The sequence below is a fragment of the Ambystoma mexicanum genome, chromosome 1q, assembly GCF_040938575.1.
Source record: "Ambystoma mexicanum isolate Mex_15411 chromosome 1q, UKY_AmexF1_1, whole genome shotgun sequence".
Classification (NCBI taxonomy): domain Eukaryota; kingdom Metazoa; phylum Chordata; class Amphibia; order Caudata; family Ambystomatidae; genus Ambystoma; species Ambystoma mexicanum.
The window spans coordinates 1,290,859,235-1,290,881,504 of record NC_090922.1 but is presented as its reverse complement, the minus strand read 5'-3'; the positions used below and the strand labels follow the sequence as shown (position 1 = coordinate 1,290,881,504).

Genomic DNA, 22,270 nt, shown 5'->3' with positions numbered 1-22,270 from the left:
GATCCAGACTCTTCAAAGAGAGATTCCCTGGTGGATTGTCATGAGGCCTCTGCCGGAAAGGAAGACAGTAGCCGTGGGCTATGATCTCCAGAACCCACACATCTGAAGTAATGGCAAACCATTTTACAAGATGTTGCGCCAGCCTTCCCCCAACCGGCGAAGCATGGGCCTCATTACTGAGCTGAAGTGGTTGCGGCAGAGCCTAAGGGCAAAGAGGCAACTACTCGAGCGGCCTTGGCACCTTGAGTACCTTGTTTTCCACCTCTGGCACTCCTACGGTTGCCCCTTTGACTTGCAGCTCCTCTCGATTTACTAAAGGACGAGTAATATCAAAAGGAACCTCCCCTCCATTGCTGTCCCCTAGGACGAAAAGGCAGAGGTTGGCGAACTGCAGCACCCAACGAGCCACGCATGCACATCAGGAGCAAACCCCGACTTCCGCAACCACGCAAACCTGCGTAGTACGGTGCTCGCCGCCATGGACCGACTGACGCAATCAACCATGTCCAGACCCGACTGAACGGATTCACACATTGCATCCTTGCCATCCTGCACGATAGCAAGGAAACCATCCGGTTCCTCTCCTTCGGGAATATGATCAGCCGCTAAGGAAATACAGTTCCACAGAGTGTGTGTGAAACGAGACAAGGCACAAACGGAGTTGGCAGCCTGAAGCGCCATACCCCCAGAAGAAAACACCTTCTTCGCCCAGCCGTCAAAACGTTTGTCGTCTCTATCAGGAGGGATGGTAGGGTACGACACCTGCTTTGCAAGGGCCGTAGCCGCCTGCACCACCTAACTTTCCGGAGTTGGGTGCGTGGTCAAGTAGCAGGGGTCTCCACTGGCTGGGTGATATTTCTTCGGCAAGGACTTGCTCACTGCCGGGAGACTTTCCAGAGAAGTCCAAGCCGCAGCCACCCTTCTCTGCAAGGCCATATGGAATGGCAGCACCGGGTCATTTGGTGGACCCTGGTCGAGGATATCGGTCAGGTCATCCTGCTGAAAATCCCCAGGAGGGGGCAGACCTCCCCAGGTAATTCATGACCCTCGACATCAGGTGCCAGTATGAGGACTCGGCATGCGTACCAGGCTCAGGCCAACCAAACTCTACCTCCGGAGAGGTGTCCAGACCACTGGTGTCATGCAATGACTGACGCAGGTCCGCAAGTTGGCTATGACCAGAAACTATGTCATCAGGAACCTCTGCAGGAACCACACCTTCCTCAGATCCCTCATCCACCTCAGAAATCTAATCCAGAGACTGGAAGGAGGGCACAGAAAAAGGAACAAAGACATGTTTAGCCTTGGCCAGCGCCTTTCTGGGAGGTGCCACCTCTGACAAAGCTGTCTCGAAAGGCGCCGAGGGCACCAGCGTCGAGCGTGGCGCCGACAGCTTCGACGGCGTCGACACAGGCCTCGAGGGCAGAGCCCCGAGCTTGTCTCTCGAGAGCCTGGCGCTGAAGACTTCCTTGGAGGCAGAGCATCGAGAGAGTCCGTCGACAACCTCGGCGCCCACGGCGTCGATGTCTTCTTCGAAGACTTCACAGGTTCACGCAGTCTCGAGGGCGTCGAGTACCGGGACCCGGAACAGGCATGTCTTGAGCGACCATCCTTGTCTGACCGGGACCTCAAAGGCGCCCAGTGGTCGCGACGACCGCTCGAGCCCGAAGGCGTACGAGCAGCATCTCCAGAATGGTCACGGCCGGCGTCTTTCGACGGACCAGAGCCCTGCATTGTAAAATCGCCAACATCTCCTTTCGGAAGGAATCCCATTCCTCACGAGTGGAATGCTCGGTGGGACAAGCAACCTTCCGACGGGCGGAGTCCTCAAATGAGGATTGGTGGCGGAGCTTCCTGGAGTGCCTCGAAGAGGCAGAGGAATGGCGGGACCGACTCCCAGACCGAGAACCCCCGGACTCACGATGACGATGCAGAGAGTCGCCCCTCGAATCATCCGTCGAAAGACCAGTGGAACGCGACTTCTGGGGTTTGGCCACCTTACCAACCGACAGCTTCTTCTTACGCTCCCGCAAGGCCTTCGATGTGAGCGATTGGCAGTCGACACAGTCATCAGTATCGTGGTCCTCCCCGAGGCACCAGAGTCAAGCGGCGTGCGTGTCCATCAGCGATATCTTGGACCTGCACACCCAACACTTCTTAAACCCGGACCGTGGGGTGGAAGAAGCCGAAGACATCCTACAATAGTCAAGGAAGAAAACAGGTTTGAAGAACCGAAAGAACAGGATTCAGTAGAATCGAGGCGCGCCGAGATCTCTGAAGCGAACACGTTCGCGGAAAAAAATGTAACTGAGGCTACGGGCGTTGTGCGTCCTACTTATAACATTCGGTGACGTCAGCTCGACTGAGGCCCTCGAGGACAGCGTATTGACGCAGACGTCGAAAGACTTTTCTGAGGCAGCACAGCTGTGGTGACTACTGTCATAGATATGGAATACGTCGGCGGACCCAATCCCCTCGAACAGCTCAATCCTTTTGTAGTAAACTGCTCGTACACTGCTACCAGGTATGACTGACAAAACAATATGGCAACGTATTTTTACATTTGGTGATGCACTCTGAAAATATACACCACATTCTGCTTTGAACGGCTTTGGGCTTAGAAGTTAAATAAATGTATTGTTCTTGGCCTGGACATCAACTTTGGTGGAACTTCGATCCAGGGTAAGCCAAAAGACAGATGCATGTTTGTAATTCGTTTTCCAAATTCCTATAATGCAGATGGGAGGTTGGAAGGGGGTAGTGAATCCTCTCCAATGGGCAGTGAAGGTGCAGTAGAACTTTGCTCAACCACCAACACCAGTGTGGGGCTAGGAGTGACCGAAAGTAGCAAAAAAGAGTCAAGACCAACTAAGGAAGTTTTCACTCTGTGAAAAAGTGTTACGAGTAAGACACTGGAGCACCAATTGGCACCCATCATGGACACTTTTGGTCTCCATCTCCATAATCCTCCATGGACAATACCTATTCATAATGTTGTCCTTACTTTCCGTTAGAAAGACTTTGGTACATCATTGTGTAATTTTCCAAACTACATATTGCATAATGAACCTTGTCGCAGTTCTCATTTCCTGGCTATTCCTATGTAACAGTCTTAGGACTACAATCCCCAGATGCCTTAGAGCTCATTGCTGCTTTCACTTTCCCAGGACCAGAGAGGGAGGAGGCATGATTACCTTTAGGTGTGCTGCTAATGAGCCTGCTTCAGCTCAGGGCAGGGTCAGTATTTAAGCAGCTTCCAGAAGGAGCACAGAGCTCTTGCATTGAGTTAGCTACCAGCCCCTTGTGCTTTTATCCATCGATTTCTGCTGTGTCCTGTTGCTTCTCGACCGGCTCCTCTTACACTGCCCTGTGCTCTCTGCCTTGCAGCCCTGCTACTCTGCAAGCACTCTCCTCTCCTGACTCCAGCCATGCACCTCTGTGCTTCATGTGCTGCAGCCCTGCTTTCAGTCCTCCATTTCTCGTGTACAGCCCAATGCTCTCTACCATCAATGATCTTGTTCCCTGCCTGCAGTTCCTTGTTATCAGTCTGCAGTTCAGTCCTTGCTATCCTAGTCCTGCGTTTCTTTCTTGTATTTCAGTATTGTACCTTGTGCTGTATTGTTTTTTCTTTTATTTTTTTAACTTTTATAAAACGATAAAATCACATACATCAGAATACACTCCATGAGACATTAAAATCACAAGGGCGGTTTAGGGTTTCCTTGTGCTGTATTGTTAACAGTGTGCTGGTTCCTGTTTCAGGAAGCAGTCACTGTTCAGTTCCTACTGGAACCGTACAGGTTTCAGTCTTGTGAGTATTGTTTCCTTGTTCGTGTCAAGGTCCAGACACAGACCCCCACTCCTGCTGCTCCTCTCCATGAGCATTCTAGGTGGAGCCCTGGAATATTAACCAGCTCAGAAGGCTGGATTTTCCCCTGACCCTGTGGGAAACATTCTCCCCATTCTGCATACACCCCAATTGGGAACCCAACATTTTTGTCTTACTGTACTCTCCTGCCACTTTCTGTTCACTGCCTTTGTTGCCTGTCTGTAGTACTTGCCTATCCTTTTTTGTCTGCAGGATTCCTTACACTACTGTCTCTTGTGCACTTTTCTCCCCTCAGCTTTGCGGGCACATCTATGCCCTCAATCCCTTGACAAAAATAGGAAAAAGTAGCTGAGTGTACAATCTATTTCATAGGGTGACGCACTGTATCTTGGGATATCCTGCCTCTCAGCCCACCTTGGGTTGTCTTGCCTTTCACCCCGACTATTTGTGGCTGCATAGAAAGTTACATGATGCAGTATGCACTTATAAAACTTTGAAACTATGATTTCTTAACACCCAAAGAACATCTTGTAGGCGTACCGTATACAAAGAAATAAATCTATGGGAGGAAGGTATTCATTACACATTGACAGTGTACAACTGAGGACAAGATAAAGACATTTGCCACACTAGTCAAAACACATTACATAACATATAGACTACCGAAATTGTCTAACCTCAAGCCTCCAGCCTTCAAAAAGTTTTCACAGAATGACTTGGCACAGTTTCTTGCCATTTCATCATCAGCAGTCGGCATTAATTTAGAACTAAGAACCTGCAAACAATCAAAATTAGTAATCGTTATTCAAACTAGTGAAAATGAACAACTTTCAGAATAAAGAACAAAATACATTTGTCCAAATAATTTTGTAAGGCACAAAAAGAAAGTGTTACTTACTAACCTGAAATCGAAATCCTCAAGAAAATGTTATTTATTAGAATGTGTGTTCAGCAGTGGCCAAAGGAATCTGTGGAAGGAACATCCATCAGTAAGAATGCTACTGAGAAGCAAGTAAATTATTCTTTTAATGGATACCTTCCTCCCACCGATTCCACATCTATGATAGACTCCAAGGGCAGTACGTGGATCTGGAAGAGGAAAGAGAACAAGATGATACTACCTACACCAGGAAACACAGGAGGACAGCCCTACCCGAAAGTGAATACAAGCAATAATGTTTGGCAAACATGTACAGTGTGGCCCATGTAGCTACTTGGCAAATGCCCAGAACAGGGACTATGCCCTGCATGGCTGAGGTGGCAACTAGCCCTCTGGTAAAATAAACCCTTTGATCTTTAAGAACATCCTTCCCAGCCACATTTTAGCATTCCGAGATGCAGCAATATGTTCCAGCTTGACAGGGTCTGTTCTCACAGCACTGCCAGCATGTAGTTCTGAGCCCACACCAAATCTAGACGGTGGAATCGCTCCTCTACCTTTTAAGGGTGAGGCAGAGGAAAAAACAAGGGAAGATTTAGCTTTAGAGAGATGAAGTATCAGACAACCTTGGGTAGAAAGGAGTGTCTCCCTCTCAGCATCACCTTCTCTTTGGACAAAACCAAATAGGAAGGTTTAACAGACAAGCTCACTCACTTATCTAGTAGAATTGAAGTAAACCAGGAAAATCACCTTAAGGGCGAGTAATGTTAAAGAGCTAGAATGCATGGGTTCAAACAGAGTCCCTGCATAAGAAACGTTAAATCAAAATTCAAATCCCACAAATCTGAAAAAAATGACTTGGGGAGCTTATTACACAATCCCCTCATAAATTATATAACTGTTTGGATAGTGAAGTAAGAACCTTGCTCAGGGGTCCGTTTAAACAAAGATAGCGGCTAAGCATCCTTTTAGAATGTCAATCTGAATGCCCGTCCGGACCAAGGAAAGCTGAAAATACAAAAAAAGGAGGTTGTGGCACAAGTGAAAGGATCCAGATTCATCTCCCAGAACAAAGGCAATACAGTACAACACCTGAAGACATACATGTACTTAGTTGAAGCTACCGGGGCCAAAAGAGATAAATCTAGGATGCCATCTGACAAGTCCCTCTCCTATCTCAGCCACGCATGATGGTTCAGGTCACTGAGGTTCAAATGGAGGATCCGCCCCTCAGAAAAAGATGAGATCCGATGAACATGTGAATGCTCTCCCTCCTAAGTCGAGCCGTGACCACTGCCAGCGTCTTGGTGAAGACCCTGGGTGTCTAAGACAGACAGAATGGCACAACCTTGAATTGTAAGTGGCAAAAACCTACCATGAAGCTCAGTTATTTCCTGGACCACTGATGGATTGGCACATGGAAACAAGCATCCTTGAGTTCCAAAGATTGAGGGTTTGAAGATTCTGGGCTAGCGTTACCATCTTGAATTGGTCTTTGAAAAGGAACAAACTCGGGAGGCTTCGATCCAAAATGGGACGTAAGCCCTGGTCCTCCTTCGGAACCAGACAGCATACGGAATACCAGACGCTTCTTTGTTTCGAGCACAAAACATGTTCGATTACACTTTTCTAGAAGCCGACCGACCTCCTCCAATAGACGGGGGTTCGGTGTTAGGAAAGGTTTCTCTTTTTAGCAACTTTCTGTGAGGGATCAGAAATGAGAGGCAAACACAAAGTTGTATTGTTCTCATTGTCAGACATTTTTATTTAACAGATATGGGTTGATTAAATGCCTCTCGACCCCTAACCTAAAGAAGAGTTTCCCTACCTAGGAAACTGAAACTGAAGCTCGGTCTAAGTCAAGTCATTATAAACTTAGAAACCGTCCTTGTGTCCAAAGCATTATAATCTGACACTCACACTAGAAACTAGAAACAAACTAAAAGGTGCAAGGAAATGTCTCTGATTTATGTTTAGTAAAAAAGTGTTCACACCAAAATATAAAGATAAATCCAACAAAGCATTTTCCAAGGAGAAACCCTTGGATCCAGAGGGTGGTTCCCTTCCCCTGGATATTTAGGTAGGATGGCAAGTGTCTCTCTTTCAAACTGTTTCTTGGTATCACATAAGTGTGACTTTGTCCAAAAGTTCCTTAGTTTCTTTGGACTGGATTCCCAAAGTTACTGGATGCACAAAGGTTCTTATTCATATAAAAAATCATTCCAAAACAAGCTTTAACTTCTCTTGTACTTTAGCGGATTGTCTGGTGTACTCCCTTACCAGGAATCCTCATGTGAGCTCTTCAGATCTCCTCGTATACTCCCCTGCCAGGTATCTTATCACAGTATTACAGTTCTTATACTGTTTTAAAAAAAGCATGGTATATTTGGTTGCAAGGACTGCATCCAACAAGCACTCTCAAATAAAATAGCTCTCCTACAGGCTAAGATAGAATAAAAAAAAAAGCCAACCTTGCCTCCAAAGACCACTTTAGTACTAGAAAGAGCTCCACCATTCCAGATTGCCCTCTCTTCCACTTCTCCTCAGTTACTGAGGATGAAGTAGTTAACATAATTGCCAGTCTTAAACCGTCAAACTGCCAAGGCGATGTGTGCCCTGCAGCCATCATTAAGGACATGGGCCAAAGACTTAGCCCCCTTCATCACCTCGCTGTTCAACTGATCATTTAAAAACTCGTCTGTACCCAACAACCTTAAAGAGGCATAGGTCCTACCCATCTCCAAAAAAGCCAACCTAGACCCCAATATACCAACTAATTATAGGCCCATCACGACTGTCCCCTTTCTCCTTAAAATAATAGATAGAGTGGCATACCTCCAAATAGAACAACATTTGGAAGACAACAATCTCCTAGGCTTGCGACAATCCTGCTTTAGACCCAGGCACAGGCCCTCCTGGACCTAAAAATCCAAATGGATGAAGCCAAAGAAAAGGGCAACTTGGCCATCTTGCTCCCGTTTGATCTCTCTGCAGCTTTCGACTTAGTTGACCACCAAATTCTCACCAAACACCTTTCCTCGGCTGCCGCATTCTCACAGAACGCCACCAATTGGATTTGGTCCTTCCTGTCTGACAGGTTGACTAGGGTTTTCGCACCTTCGGCTGCTGCTGACCCCGTCCCAATCCAATGTGGAGTTCCCCAAGGTTCCTGTATTTCCACTACGCTTTACAACATCTTTACCAAGCTCCTCTTTGACCGCCTTGACGATCTGGGTGTCACATATACTATCACACTCACTGGGAGCTATGAGAAAGATGTTGTAAAACTAAATGAAATCTACCTCGAAATTCAAGCATGGATGGCCACCCATAGCCTCTGCTTAAACAACGATACGATGGAACTGCTTATCGTAGGATCTTAGGCCCGCCTTAACAAATTGGTCTCTAGGTACCAAACATTCACCATCGATGGCAATATCATAAAAGTCTCAAAAGAAGTCAAAACGCTGGGCGTGTATCTCGACTCAAAAAACAAAAACGCCACTACTTCATCCAAGGCCTACACTAAAACTTATTAATGCCTGTAAGCAATTCCTTTCAACCACCAGCTGCCTCACACTGTCTAGAGCTTTGATACTCTCCAAATTAGACTACTGCAATACACTCTTCCTTGGCGACACCAATCACAATTTGAACAGACTGCAGATCTTACAGAACAATGCCCTTAGATGCACCCTTAACCTTCCTTGCAAGGCCCACATTTCTACCATCAGTAAGGAAGTCTACTGGCTCCCGATCCAGGATATAATCAAACTAATATCGCTCGTCATTACACATAAATGCCTCTCACCGACTGCCCCACCTTACTTATCAGACAAATTCACTAGACATTGCTCCTCCAGACCAACCAGAACCCCTTATCTGCACCAACTAAACATTCCCACATTCAACATGAAAACAGCAGGGGGAGCTAGCTTCCCTGTGCTAGCAGCGAAATGCTGGAACGCACTTCCCATGATAATTTATCCTGCGTTGGTCACCCATCTCATCATCTCCGTACAGCACTCTGTAATATTCCACAAATTCTTTGTTAACCCCCTCTTGCGTGGCCACTTCCTCCCCGTCCTCCCTAATAATGGTCCTAATCGGAGGCCTAGGGGTCTTGCTTTTGTATAGCCAGGCCAAAAGGCGGCCTGTCTTATCTCCCCCTGCATGCTGCCTCTCAACATATTTCCTATAATTGAGATTGCAGAGTCTTTCCCAGTGCCCTGCACATTGTTGCTGTAGTTGGAGTACCAGCTCCGTGTCTATGTCACCGCTCTTCAATGCTGTTTCTAGCTCGGTTTCCGTCCTCTGCAGGTCAGCCAAGACCCCACCCTGTAACCCTCTTGACTTAGCAATGGCCGCCCCCCCGCATCCCCACCTTAAAAGCTTCCCATAATGTGCCCGCGGAATCAACACTCCCAGTATTCTCCTCAAGGAAGTTAGTAATCTCTTCCCTTTTATCTTCTCTAATGACTGGATCTTTAAGCGCCTCTGCTTGGAGGCGCCATGTAGGGATCTTAGCCCTCGGGGGGCAATATTGCCATCCGAGGATCAGGGGCGAGTGATCCGAGAGGACCCTAGCCCTATATTCGATTTGGGTAATCTCAGACATCACATCTGCTGTAGCAAAGACGTAATCGAGCCTAGTGTGCAGTTGATGCGGGGCTGAATAGTGCGAGTATTGCCTTTCAGTGGGATGTTTCATCCTCCACGCATCTGTAAAGCCAAAATCAGTTAGCAGTATCTGCAACGCTCTTGCCGCTGGGCCAGGCTTACCCACCTTGCCATCTGATCTGTCCACCACAGGATCCAACACACAATTAAAGTCCCCACCCCAGATCACCGCGCTCCCTATACACGTACTAAGATTGGTACACAGGGCTCTGAAATATGCTGCTGTGTTTTGGTTGGGGGCATACGTGTTTACTATGCATACCTCCCTGCTCTCCACCAGCCCTCTCAATATCGCCATCCTTCCATCAGTTTCAACTACCTCTTGTATCGATTTGAACGGGACATGCGGTGCCACCCAAATTAACACACCCCGGGCGTATGCAGAGTATTGCGAGCCCACTACAGTCCCTCTCCACTTTCTCTTAACCAAGTCCAACTTCTCTTGCGTCAAGTACGTCTCCTGTAGTAGTGCGATATCTATCTTCTGCCTTTTCAGATACATCATGATCTTGTTTCTTTTCAGATAACTGTTAGGGCTCCTGACGTCCCCCATAGGTCATTAATAAGCACCCTCTCGATCCTCCGCCGATTCCGCCCCCTCTTGCACCGCAAGTACAACATGCCGATTCCTTCAAATAGGCTCAAAACAAAACTTAAACTCCCCAAATCCACATACACACTCAACTTCCCATCCCCCCACCTTCTTCCCACCCACCCCTCCCCCAACAATACCCTCCCCAACCGTTGCCCAGCTCCATTCCTGGATCTCAGGCACCCCCACATCTAGCCCTGCCTAGCACAAGATTCTACTCAGGGCTCAGTAGGGTAAAGCCGCCCTAATGGCTGCTGAAACTAATAATCTATTGGGGTAGGTCGTCCACGTTTTGTTGCTCCTTTCAAAAAAGAAAACGTTACGCATACAGATGCCATACAGTTACCAATTACAGTTACACTCACTATATTCCAGTCCAAGTCGAGCACCGTGCTCAGATTGTGTTCAAAGTTCAGTCAGTTACAGTTTCTTTGTACATTCAGGGTCCTCATCTAGCTCACTCTCACAATGTCCGTGTTTACAAAATCTTCATTCAGTATGATCCTGCCGATCACTATCCGCTTCTTGTTCCGGGCAGCCTTGCAGGTCCAGCCATGTGACAACATCCTCCGGGGTATCAAAAAATAGCGCTTTGTTCTTATGCAGCACTTTCAGTCGTGCCGGATACAGCAGCATATATTTGACTCCCGCCGCCCTCAGCCTTCTTTTGACGGCGGCATAACTGTAACCTCTGCCTTTGCACCAGTATCGTATAGTCAGGGTATGCTGTGATGTTGGTGGATGCTCTCTCTATCGTACCGCCCTTACGAAAGTATTTGAGGATCTTCTCTCTGTCCCTGTAATTCAGGATCCTCGCAATGATCGGTCTTGGTGGAGCCCCTGGCCGGGGTTTCCTCATTAGAGCGCGGTGCGCCCTCTCAACCGTAAATCCCTGCGAAAGATTCCCTGCTCCGATCCCTTGCAGGATCATGTTTTCCACATAGTTTGTGGGGTCTTGGCCTTCTTCCCCCTCCGGAAGGCCAACCACGCGAATGTTGTTCCTCCTCGCCCTTCCTTCCGCTCTTCCACACGATTTTCCAGGTTGACGACCTGTTGTTTTAAGACATGAATCTCTTTCGCATTGCTCGTGCTAACATCGGTGTTAATCTTCACCCCACTTTCCAGACCGCTGGTCCTTTCTGCAAGCGCCCTGACATCTTGACGTAGCAGGGTGAGCTCCGTACCTACAGCATCGATCTTGTTCTCTAGAGCTGTGCGTAGGTCTGCCATTGCCAGGTCCCATTTGGCACTCAGTCCTGTTATGGCCTCCAGGATCTGGTGCTTGTCCCCTTCGGGGGCGTCCTCCGCAGGGGTCGCGACCATGCTCTGCACCGATGCTGAGGGGGTCCGCTGCGTTTTCGTGAAAGCCTCCATCGTGGGTTGCTTAGCCTAGACTCTCAACCCTTTAGCCGACATGGCGCTGCCCTTTACTCCTGTACGACTCCACCTTAGTGCAGCTGTTGCCCTGTCCTTGGTCCGACAATGGTCTGACTCCCAGGTCTCCTAGCTCACATTCGAGATGGCACTACGAATTGTTTTACGGGTGGGCTATGGCCTCACACTCCTCATTCAACTCCCGTAGGCCTTGTCGCCCAAGCATCCAGTGTTATCTCTTCCTGCGGTCAGATCTTTGAGGCTCCATTAACGTGTGCCAGGCCGGGCTCTCTCATGGTGCTAGTTCGAACACCCTGCCATATGTCCCCTTTTTACTATTCCTCCAGGCAAATCTCGCTGCCATATCCTGCAGTTCCGGGGGATCAGTTTCGTTTCTCCTCGGAGGCCTCTCCTTTGTTAGCCGCCATCTTGGTGCCGAAGTGGTCACATAGCCGTACCAACAAAAACATGTATATCTCAAGATTCCCCGGGAATATGAGCTTCTCCAACGAACTTCACTTGGCGTGCGGCTTCCGACGCCTGATCCCCAAAGTTCTAGGCGCTCGTTGCAGTTTCAACAGGTAACTTTGGCAAAATTAGAGTCGGATCATCAGGAGCTCCTCACGCAGCACGTCCTATTCCATGGCCAGCTAGCCACGCCCCCTCAAGGTGGAGAATATCATGTCGCTGTGATGGAGTCACCACCTCCCCCAACGGTCATTTCCTCCCATGTGATTCTCCCTTATATAACCACTCCCAGGATCCGGATCTGGTAGCAGCTGCCATCCCCTGGCCACCTGGGAGTAGGACATGCCTGGGAATCAGTGACGACTCCACCGGATTCCCACATATCCCTCCGTTTCTATGGAGCCCCCATCAAATGTTTTGCTTTTGTGACCTTTTCCAGTGCACCTTTGCTGATCGTTATGGGGGAACGCTACCAGTCCTTAAGGCTGGTAGCGTAAATATGGATTATTCTCCCGCAGATTCCTCATCATGATAGATCTCCATCTCCAGCTACGCTGTGCAGAAACTTTTCGCTAGGGGGAACAGGGGACCTCGACTCGGCCTTCTATCTGTCTTGTCTGGCTCGCAATCGGCGGTTCTGGATGTGACATCTGTTAGGGAGAATTCTCATAAATGGTCGATTTACCTTAACTAAAGAGTCCCACAGCAGCTTTTCTGGATTTCTAGGATTTATTTTTTTCACCTGGTAAGAGTATGATCCTTTTTTCCCACTCTTACATGTGTTTTGCTGTGTGTGTTTCTTCTATTTGTGTGATCTTGGTCACTGGAGCCTGACCTACTCCATGTGCACCACCTTTTGCGTGTGTTACACAGCACCTTCAGTGCAGTGACACAGGGTTGTCTTTGAGACTTCCCACTGACTCAATTTTTCTGGGGCTGATTACTGTCCCCCAGAAACAGGTAAAATTGCCATTAACTTTATATAGTCACTTTAAAACCACAGACCCAGTACACCCCATCTTACATGGAGTATTGGAAAGGGATAACTCCTATCCCTTTTTGTCTGTACCTCTTGGGGCATTGTTTCGCTCCCTTAACATTAAGACTTGGCTGGTGGCAGTGTTATCTACCCTAACTTTCCTACAGCGATTATCTTATATAACGTGGTAATGTTTTAGGCCATTATATTAGCCTCGAACATACACCTGCTTGACCAAATACATTTTAATTTTGGTTCTGGCAGGGTTTAGTCGGCATTTATTTTTGATAAAGTCTTTCTTGTTTTTCTCTCTGTGCGCCAAACCGGGGATGACTCCTTTTTTTGCTGTCTTTTCGCGGGCTTCTGCACAGAAGCCCTCCCTAGGTAGGCAAGATGTGAGGGAGGGATCTTCGGACCCCTGCCATGGGTTCCCTTGGTAACCCAAGTCGCACTCTTGTCTGATTGGCTAAGGGGACTGGCCTTGCCAGGCCAGCCACCCTGCTGTGTGATTGACAGCCAGGCTGTATGAATGGGGGAAAACTGCATAAAAAGCAGGTCTCTGGGACTGGAAAGACAGTCGCCACTGGAACGAAAGAACCAACGAGGAACTGGAAGAAGAGGACCCCTACAACGACTGAACCGCCTGTTGAAGCCCTGCTGCAGGTCCGAATCTCCAAATCCAACGACAGAGAAGATCCTCCAGGAAACTTCTTCCTTTGAGCTGGTGGGACCAACCAGTTAGCCCAAACTGCAAGCTAGGACCCCTCCTTTGGTCGAATTCGCTGTACCGAGCTACAGTGGGCCGGATAGCCAGGAAGATCGGACCCTGCTTGGGTTTTAAGGAGCGCACCTTTTATTTGTTGTTTGGCGCTGCTGCTGGTTTCTTCCCGGGGTAGTGCAGGACCCTCCAGTCGTCCTACTTCTGATCAGTCCGACAGTCTCTTCAGGAACCGTGAGCCTGCAGGAACTACCAGGAACGTCTGCATCAGCTACAGCCCCCTATCCATTTTAAGGTACTGTGCAAATCTGGTTGTGTGTTTCGCTCAGCCGCGGTGAAAGTGTTTGAAATCTTTCTCCAATCCAAGGGCGTGTCCTTCTCTTCTCTTTGAACTATCTTTTCTACCAACCAACCTCGTCCGGAATCTGTGCCACTAACTTTACCGCAAACTACCCTGAACTGTGTGATCTTGAGCAAAAGACCTGACCTATTGACTTTGGACCTAAGCCTTTTCTAGCTGATCTCCTCACTGTAGTCCCTCTTGTTCAACTGCTCAGAATACTTACCTGTTGGTTTTACCCAATTGCTGATAACTATGTCTTTCCCTCCCTTTTAAATTGCTGGAGTGCCATTTTGCTCCCACTGCATTTTGTAAGCCTAACTTGTCTAGAATTTAAGGGAAGTGGTGTGGTGTATTTATGATTGTGATTTTAAACTTGCTTAGAAAGGTAAACTGTTATACAACTGATAAGTAAATAAATACATATTCGTTTACTTAGAAACCTTGAGTCAGTGTTTGCCTCAATCATAGTAATTGCTGTCCTTTGTCTAACTATTTGTACTGCTCACTTACTCTTGAGATAAGTCTGGCTGCTCTGCTACTGCTACCACTATAACTGTGTAGTACAGGCTTGTACCAAAGGTGAAATTGTACTGTCACTTGTAGTCTTAATTGTGTGTAGTGTTCCCAAAGGGTACTGCATATAATTCTGCCTACCAACGTCGGGCGTTGTATATTTACCACGTCACTACACCCCATGAATCAGTTCCTGTAAATGTTTCCCCTTGCTATTGAACCCTGCAGAACAAAAAACACTTGAGGCGGCTGACTAGCCATTACAACATTAACAAGGGTACACCCCAACAGGGTGACCCCACAACAATGTGTGAAGCAAACACTTTGGAAGAACAGAAAAAACAGTCTGCCTTCTAGTTTGGACAGGAGCGACAACCCACAGAACGCTCTTAGCTGGGATGGGTGGGCGTGTCGATGAGGAATCTGCAGGAGAAGAATCCATAGAAAGAACATTACGGAAAGGTAATTTATCCACCAATAGATTGCTATTCTCACGCAAATTCGTCATCATGATAGACTCCCCAAGCAGTTAGGATAATGGAAGAGGGCAAAAAGATGTAAACTAGTATATTCTGCAGAACTGCCCTACCGAACCTATCATCAGCTCCCAGTGCAACCTCCAAAGCATAGCGCTTGGTAAAGGTATGCAAGGATGACCAAGTAGCCGCCTGCCAAATATCGCAAACAGGGACCCCTCTCTGGAGGGCTGTACAGGCTGAAAACCCTCTGGTCGAATGAGCCTTGATGCCTGCTGGAAGCTTCTTGCCTGCCGATTGGTAACACTCGGGCATGCATAGGATGATCCACCGTGACAGGGTTTGTTTATTGACAGCAAGGCTTTTTCTAGAAAAGGAATGAGCTACAAACAACTGGTCCAATTTCCTAAACTCAGACGTACGAGCGACATAGAAACTTAAAGCTCTCTTGGGATCAAGGTGGTGGAAACGCTCTCCCTCCTTGGAGGGATGCGGAGGGGGGCTAAAAGACAGGTAAGTCAATAGACTGGCACAGATGAAATTGTGAAACCACCTTAGGAAGGAATCCGGGCCTGACTTTATGAGACTTTCTCACGAAAAAACCTCAGGAATGGAGGTTTGCAGCACAAGGCTTGCAGTTCGCTAAACCTCCTGGCAGATGTGATTGCGACCAAAAAGGCAGTTTTAAGGGACAACAGCTGCAAAGAACATGAATGTATAGGCTCAAATGGAGCCACCATCAAAAAGGTCAAAACCAAACTAAGATTCCAATCTGTGAAAACAAAAGGGGTTGGCGGAAACTTGTTGAGCAGGCCCTTCACGAACTGGGCCATGAGCGGAATGGTAAAAATTAACCTTGGTCTTGGGATCTCTTGAACACAGACCGGGCCGCCAAATACCCTTTCACTGTGGCAAACTGAAGAGGCCAGTGACAGAAGGAACTCTATCACTGTGGTGGTGGGGCAAGAGGTAGGGTCAGTCTCGCGTTCCCTGCACCACGCCTCAAATCTTCTCCACCTGCACGCATACAGAGCTCTAGTAAAAGGTCTGCGTGCAGCCAGCCAAACCTCAAGTACCTCCTCTGAGAGGTCCCAGTCATCATACCTCATCCTCTCAAGAGCCACGCATGTAGGTTGAAGGAATCCAGGGTTGGGTGGAGTGCCAGGTCAAGTCGTTTTGGTACCTGGAAGTGAATATTTGGCACAAAGCCCAGCTCTTGCATGAACAGAACACAGTCAAAGCATGTTAGGGAATAGAACGTTCCATAGAATTCTGGAAGAAATTACCGTCATCAAAGATGGGGAGAGTGGCCCTAGTTTAGATGACGATTCTTCCCCAGCTGCTGCATTATTCAACAATGTGCCTTTCTATAGCCCCAGGTCCTTTTTCAAGGAACTCAACGCAACATTGAGGGAATTCATCTGGAGCGGGGGGAGACGCAGAGTGGCGCTGGGTACATTATGTAAGGATTATGCAGAGGGGGTAAAGCTGCCACACTTGGAGCTATACTATTTAGCAGTGCAGTTACAATACATTGTGCAGTGGCTCTCTGATGTGGAGATGCAGGAGACAATGCTGCTGCAGAGCGCGATATCGCCATATCTGCTGAAATAAGCGTTGTTGCTAGCAGTCAAGAGACTTCCGAACCCTCCGTATGCCATACATTACTTACCGTAATCGTATTTCTGATACCTGTATCTGCCTAGATTCACATGCTATGCGTAAGCCGACATCTAATGGTAGTTTAAGAGTATTGCATAACTTGTTTTCGAAATTCAAAAAGGGACGTTGACTGGGAGCTTATGTAATACTATCCCTTGTGTGACGTGTACTGTACCCATGGTCCTTCACGCGTCAATATCCCAGATATTTTTTTTTTATTTCTGACATGAGTGAGCATGAAGTGTTTGCATGAGTACAATAAAAATAAAGTAGAAAAATAAAGGTGTAGAAACATCTGTGCACCTTCAACTCCAGCAGGGGAATAAGGGTGGGCGCATGTGAATCTAAACAGATAGAACCATCAGAAATATGATTACGGTAAGTAATATTTGCCTTCTGAGGCTTGTGGATTTACTTAGAAACACATGCTATGCATAGATCAGCGAGAAGGAGGTGGGTTGTGTGAAGGTGCAGCAGCAAATAGATGTTTTAATACCACTTGGCCCAACTGTGAATCTGCTTTAGAGTGTGTCTAAGAAGTAATGTTGTGTAAATGTGAGAATAGAAATCCAAGAAGCAGCTTTGCAAATTACATCTAAAGGAACATTTGCAATGAAGGCTAGAGTATCCCCTGTGCCATGAGTAGAGTGGGCTCTCGGTGTGAAAGGTAAGGATCTTTTTGATAGGTGAGTAGCAAAGTTGGATGCTCTCGACTATCCATCTTGAGATAACGTTTTTACAGACATTATCTCCCTATCAGTTGATATGGAAACAAAGGTGATCTGTTTTCCGCAGTGGTTTAGCTTCGTTTAGTTAGTACATGACTGCTCTTCTCACATCTAGAGTATGGAACAAGTTACTTAACTGTATCGCCTGTTCTCCAGCATAGGTATGTTATGAATTCACATGCTCATGAATATTACCCTGTCTGGCTGGAAAACCTTGGTAAAAAAAAAAAAGAAAAAAAGAAAAGCAGTTTCGCTTTAGCCTGAAAACTGCATTTCTCCTCTAAACCAATCACTGTCCTTTGGGTCATACTTCTCCTATGCAATGACAGTAGTCTCCCTAAGCTCCACCCCTAGACACAGACACCACATACACGAGAGAAGGAGGGAGGTAGGGAGGGAGGGAGGGAGGAGGAGGCAGGCTGGAGGGTTTTCATGTGAATCATGTGAATCTATGCCAGACCCATGCATAACTTGTTCCTTCTCCAGCATGGGGTCTGGCATGTATTCACATGCTCATGAATAAGACTACATAGCAATACATATACACAATCACGGAAAGTGGCAAGGCTCAACAGAAGTAAAACACTTACCCCTGGTGACGGAGTAGAATCTTGTGAAGGTGTTGGTGGATTTCCACGTAGCAGCCCTGCAGATGCCGAACAGGGAAACACAAGAGAAAAGCAGTAATCGCAGCAATGGCTCTGGTGGAATGGGCTCTCGACTGGCCTGTAAGAGGTCTGTTGGCCAGAAGATGATAAAAATTGCATGATGCTGCCAGAGAGCCACATGGATATGAAAGCCTCAGATAGGGCCTTCCGTGATTCACTGAATGCAACGACCTTTCCGCCGGTGTGGAAGGGTTCAGGAAGAAGACAGGTAGCACTAAAGGCATGTTGAGGTGGAATTCTGAAGGCACCTCTGGCATAAAGGTGGGGTAGGTCAGCAGCACCACCCTCGAAGCGTGGGAGGACAAGTACGGCTGCTTGCAAGAGGGGGCTTGGATCTCCCCGCCCTGCCTGGCAACGAGAAAAGCAGCCTTCCACAAGAGAAACTTTAGCAGGGACTGATGCACTGGCTCAAATCAGGCCCCCATGAGCTTAGACAAAACCATGTTGAGCGCCGGAGCAGGAGCCTTCACTGGCGGAAATGTCCTGAAGAGGAACTCGTTGAGTCTGTGCGACCAGAGAAAGATCTTAGCAGGTGCCCTGGTGTAATGGGATATGGCAGCCAGATGCATCTTGATCGAAGAGTGAGCTAGGCCAGCTTTGGCCAGGGAAAAGTACAGTTCCGTGACACACAAACCAGCATGATTCTCGGAGTCTTGCACCACACTGAAGCATTTACATTTACTGCCATAGCACGAGAATGTAGAGGAAGCTCTGGAATTGGTTAGGATCTTCTTACATTCGAGAGGCAGGGAAGCAATGATTTCAGTTGAGCGAAGATTTGAACGGCTACTGTAATTACATAACTTTTTATGATGAATGGCATTAGCCAGGAAACACTGCAAAAGACGACCGACTACGATGGCGGTAAAAAACAATCTGAGGGACCTCGACGTGTGATGGACCATGGTTACAGTACACGTCACTCAAGGGCTAGCATTACAAACACACCCAGTCGACTGGTAGACGATATGGAGGTGATTCCTCGTCAGTTCCCCGACACACGCTAATATATTACATGAGGACAGGAATAGATGAGTAGATTCCCTGAATACTTGGGGGAAGATGACGTGTCGGAAGGAGGATATGGGGTATCGACACTGTTTAAGAGATTGTTAGTGACCCTACAGACAGACACACTGAGGGTGAAAAACAAATAGGGGGTGGATCTGGGTAGAGCGCTAACGGAGCAAGAATGGGCAAATGCGTTGTTATACACAAAGAAAGTATCTAGAAATGCGAGATTCAAACATACTAAACTATTTGTCCTACATAGGGCTTATATAATAAGGGGGTAAATAGTGGGTTCTAGAACCTGAAAACTCTGCTGAGCTCTGTGTATTTCTAGGGTGTTTTCAATTGTTCTTTTGCAAGGTCACAGGGTGAAAGAAGCAAACCCAATGTTTCTTATAGAAACATTTTTGCAGAAACGTCCTTGTTACCTTGCAGTTAGAGATAGTATTTGACCCTTGTAGATAGTAAGGATCTCACGCAGATTGCTGTGTTTCATTGTGTGGTTTTATTATCCATGTTATAGACACTTGTTCTAGAGAGGATGGTCAGCCAACACGTGTTTCAACCCCGAAGGGTCTTTATCAAGGCTGATAGTTATACAATATTGGTTAGAAGTGTCACATTTCTGTTTCGCATAATATTGTGTAGCGACAATGGTGACACGATGCAGGTGAATATAAAAAAAGTGTGAATTAGCAGTATGGTTGAGTTGGGTCCACAAAAATAATAATTAAAGCCGGTGGGCAGCATGGTATATTAATTTGTGAGAATTGCATGAATTGCAGATAATACATTGGGGAATCGGGAGGGGGAAAAAGTGGAGAGAAAAAAGAGAAAGGAGAAGCAAATTAGTTGTACGTCCTTAGTGGAATGTGCAATTGTGAACATGGAATTAGGACCTGATAATGCTTACCAGGTTGGTTTGATCTATGGGAAGATTCCTAAATTGTTCAAGAATGCCACGTGGTAATTTCTAAGATCCTCGGTGGAGGTCCTAAGGCTGGGAGGCAAGGTTCAGGCTGTCAGCAACAATTGAGGGCTGTATGATTCTTAGGTTAATATGAACATGTCTATTTGATGATATGAAATTGGGTCGGTTTGTCCCGTGGTGAAATAAGGATAGGGCCTCTTTCCCCACTTTGAGGGGAGGGGCTGGAGGTGCATGGTGAAGTCCATTTGAAGTATTCATTAAGGCGAAGGTGCAGGTCAGTGCCTGGCCTAATGGAAAGTGCCTATGCCGCAGAATGGATTAATGGAGCAAACTGGTGGGTGTCAGCCACTTGTCCTGTGAGTGGTGGTGAGTCAAGCCCCTAGTGGAAGCTATATTTCGGTCCCAAGTGGTTGGGATGGAACCTCTAGGTTCATGGCATCCGGAATGCCGGCAAGGCGCACATTGATAACTTATAGAATATCGCAGTTCCCGGGAGTGACTGACATGGGGTTTCCTAGGTGCCCATCAGATTCGTCGGGCATGATTCACATGTTATGGGAATGTGTAGTAATTAAGCAGTTATGCAGGTAGATTGCAGACAGGTTAGGACGAGGAGGGATCACAAATGTAGCTGGTCACCAAGGCGTGCCTTCTTGGTGTATTCCCGCGCCCCAAGAATGCCAAACCAGTGACCAGGATACAAGATCTTGCATGTGTACTCACAAAATGACGAATTGCTATGAACTGGAAGTCTCAAAAAGGCCCGCACATAGACGGCTAGTAGAGTGATTTGAAACGCTGGGCAGTAGCCAAATCAGTTGTACGGTACAGGGCACTGCAAAGAGGGATGAGGGAGAGGAGAGAATCTGGCTGCTTGAAATGCATTGGTGCAATCAATGTTCTCCTCTATGGATGACAAACCCAGCTTAAAGCACTCCAGAGTTTAAAAGGGGTAGCACTGCATGCATGCGTAGGACATTGGATGGGGGGGCGATGTAACTGGGAGGGTTTGGAGCAAAACAGCTGCCATGGAAGATGGAGCTCTGGGGTGTGAAGGGTGGGACCCGTTTCATAACCCTGGATGGAAGCAGTGAGGTAAACTGATGGGTATTTTATTCTATTGTTGTTATTGCGTTATAAACTGTAATGTGAAGAGGATGCTTTAATCACGATTGTGCATATGCTGGATCACATTACCAATTAAACTTTTTTTAAATCTGCAACTAGCACATATGCTATAAGATTGCTGCTATGCAAGATACTCCTGGATCTTTCCTCTGCCTTCAACACAGTCAATCATGCCATCCTGACAAATCAGCTCTGTGACACTCTGGGCATCACAGGCCTGGCACTGGACTGGTTGATCTCCTTCCTATCCAACAGACCTTCCCAGGTTCAACTTCCCCTTTTCTCTCCCCTATCACTCTCTCCACCTATGGCGTCCCTCAAGGCTCCATCCTCTCGCTGTGGCTTTTCTTTTTTTTTAAAATATGTTTTATTTAATTTTCGGTCACATGACAAGACAAGTTAACAAATTAGGAGCAACAGTGAATAGTGACACTTTTCTCTGAATCCATCCCCACCCTCCCAGTCCCAAGCACCCAAAAACAAAAAACAAACCACAGGAGATGTATAGAAGGCGATGTTAGTCTTCGGACTCTTGGACCTCAGTCGCATGCTCCCAACAGAACAATAGCATGTCTCATGTCCAATAGAAGTTGAGAGATCAAATATTTATTTCTTTTTTGCTCGTTAGGTGCTTATACAGCAAGTACATTCTGTTTCAAAGCGCAACAGGGCAAAAGGGAGGGGACATGGGAATGAGACACATTAAATACATAGAGATATTAAATACAGTGGAGGAAAAAAAAAAGAAGGACGAATCTACTACCCCATTTGAGTATTTAGAATGTGCAAGTGCGGAAGGGAGGGGGCAGTGGGGGTAAGTGCCAGGGTGCCGTGCTCGTGGGTGAGCAACAGATGAATTGCAAGGTATGGTAAGTGTGAGCCTCCAGGACAGAGGGTGTGCGTACTGAGGATAGACAGAAGCTGGGGACGAGTCAGTGTGGTCAGGGCCCCAGGATGCATAAAGGCCCTGGACACCAATCAAAGCAACTGTGAAATTAGCAGAGGAGAGAAGCGGGGAAAGAGGAGGTAAGGAGGAAAGTCTTGAGAAACCTCCGGAATTTAGAGAAAATCCTGCTCAAGATGCAAGGGGAGGGAGAGGCTGCTACACAGAAGGGAGCCAGCTGAGGAAAGTGATCGACCTCCTGCCCTCTGTTTAGTGAAATGGTTTACACACAGAGTTGGTGCCAGAGGAACGCAGGTCTAGAGGGAGAATAGTAAGAGAGTTGCAGATAGTGTGGTCCCCGGCCCCAGACAGCCATCTGGATGATGCAGAGGGATTTGAATTTAATC

General features: G+C 47.2%; 1 protein-coding gene across 2 annotated transcripts in view; it reads right to left on the bottom strand.

Moving 5' to 3' along the window:
• USP24 (ubiquitin specific peptidase 24) overlaps positions 1-22,270 on the bottom strand; it is a 2,799,104-nt gene that overhangs the window by 2,057,700 nt on the left and 719,134 nt on the right. For both annotated transcript variants that reach the window (XM_069642114.1, XM_069642115.1), the window contains exon 31: positions 4,507-4,604. In XM_069642114.1, coding sequence (XP_069498215.1) covers positions 4,507-4,604 — 98 coding nt within the window. The remainder of the gene's footprint in view (positions 1-4,506; positions 4,605-22,270) is intronic.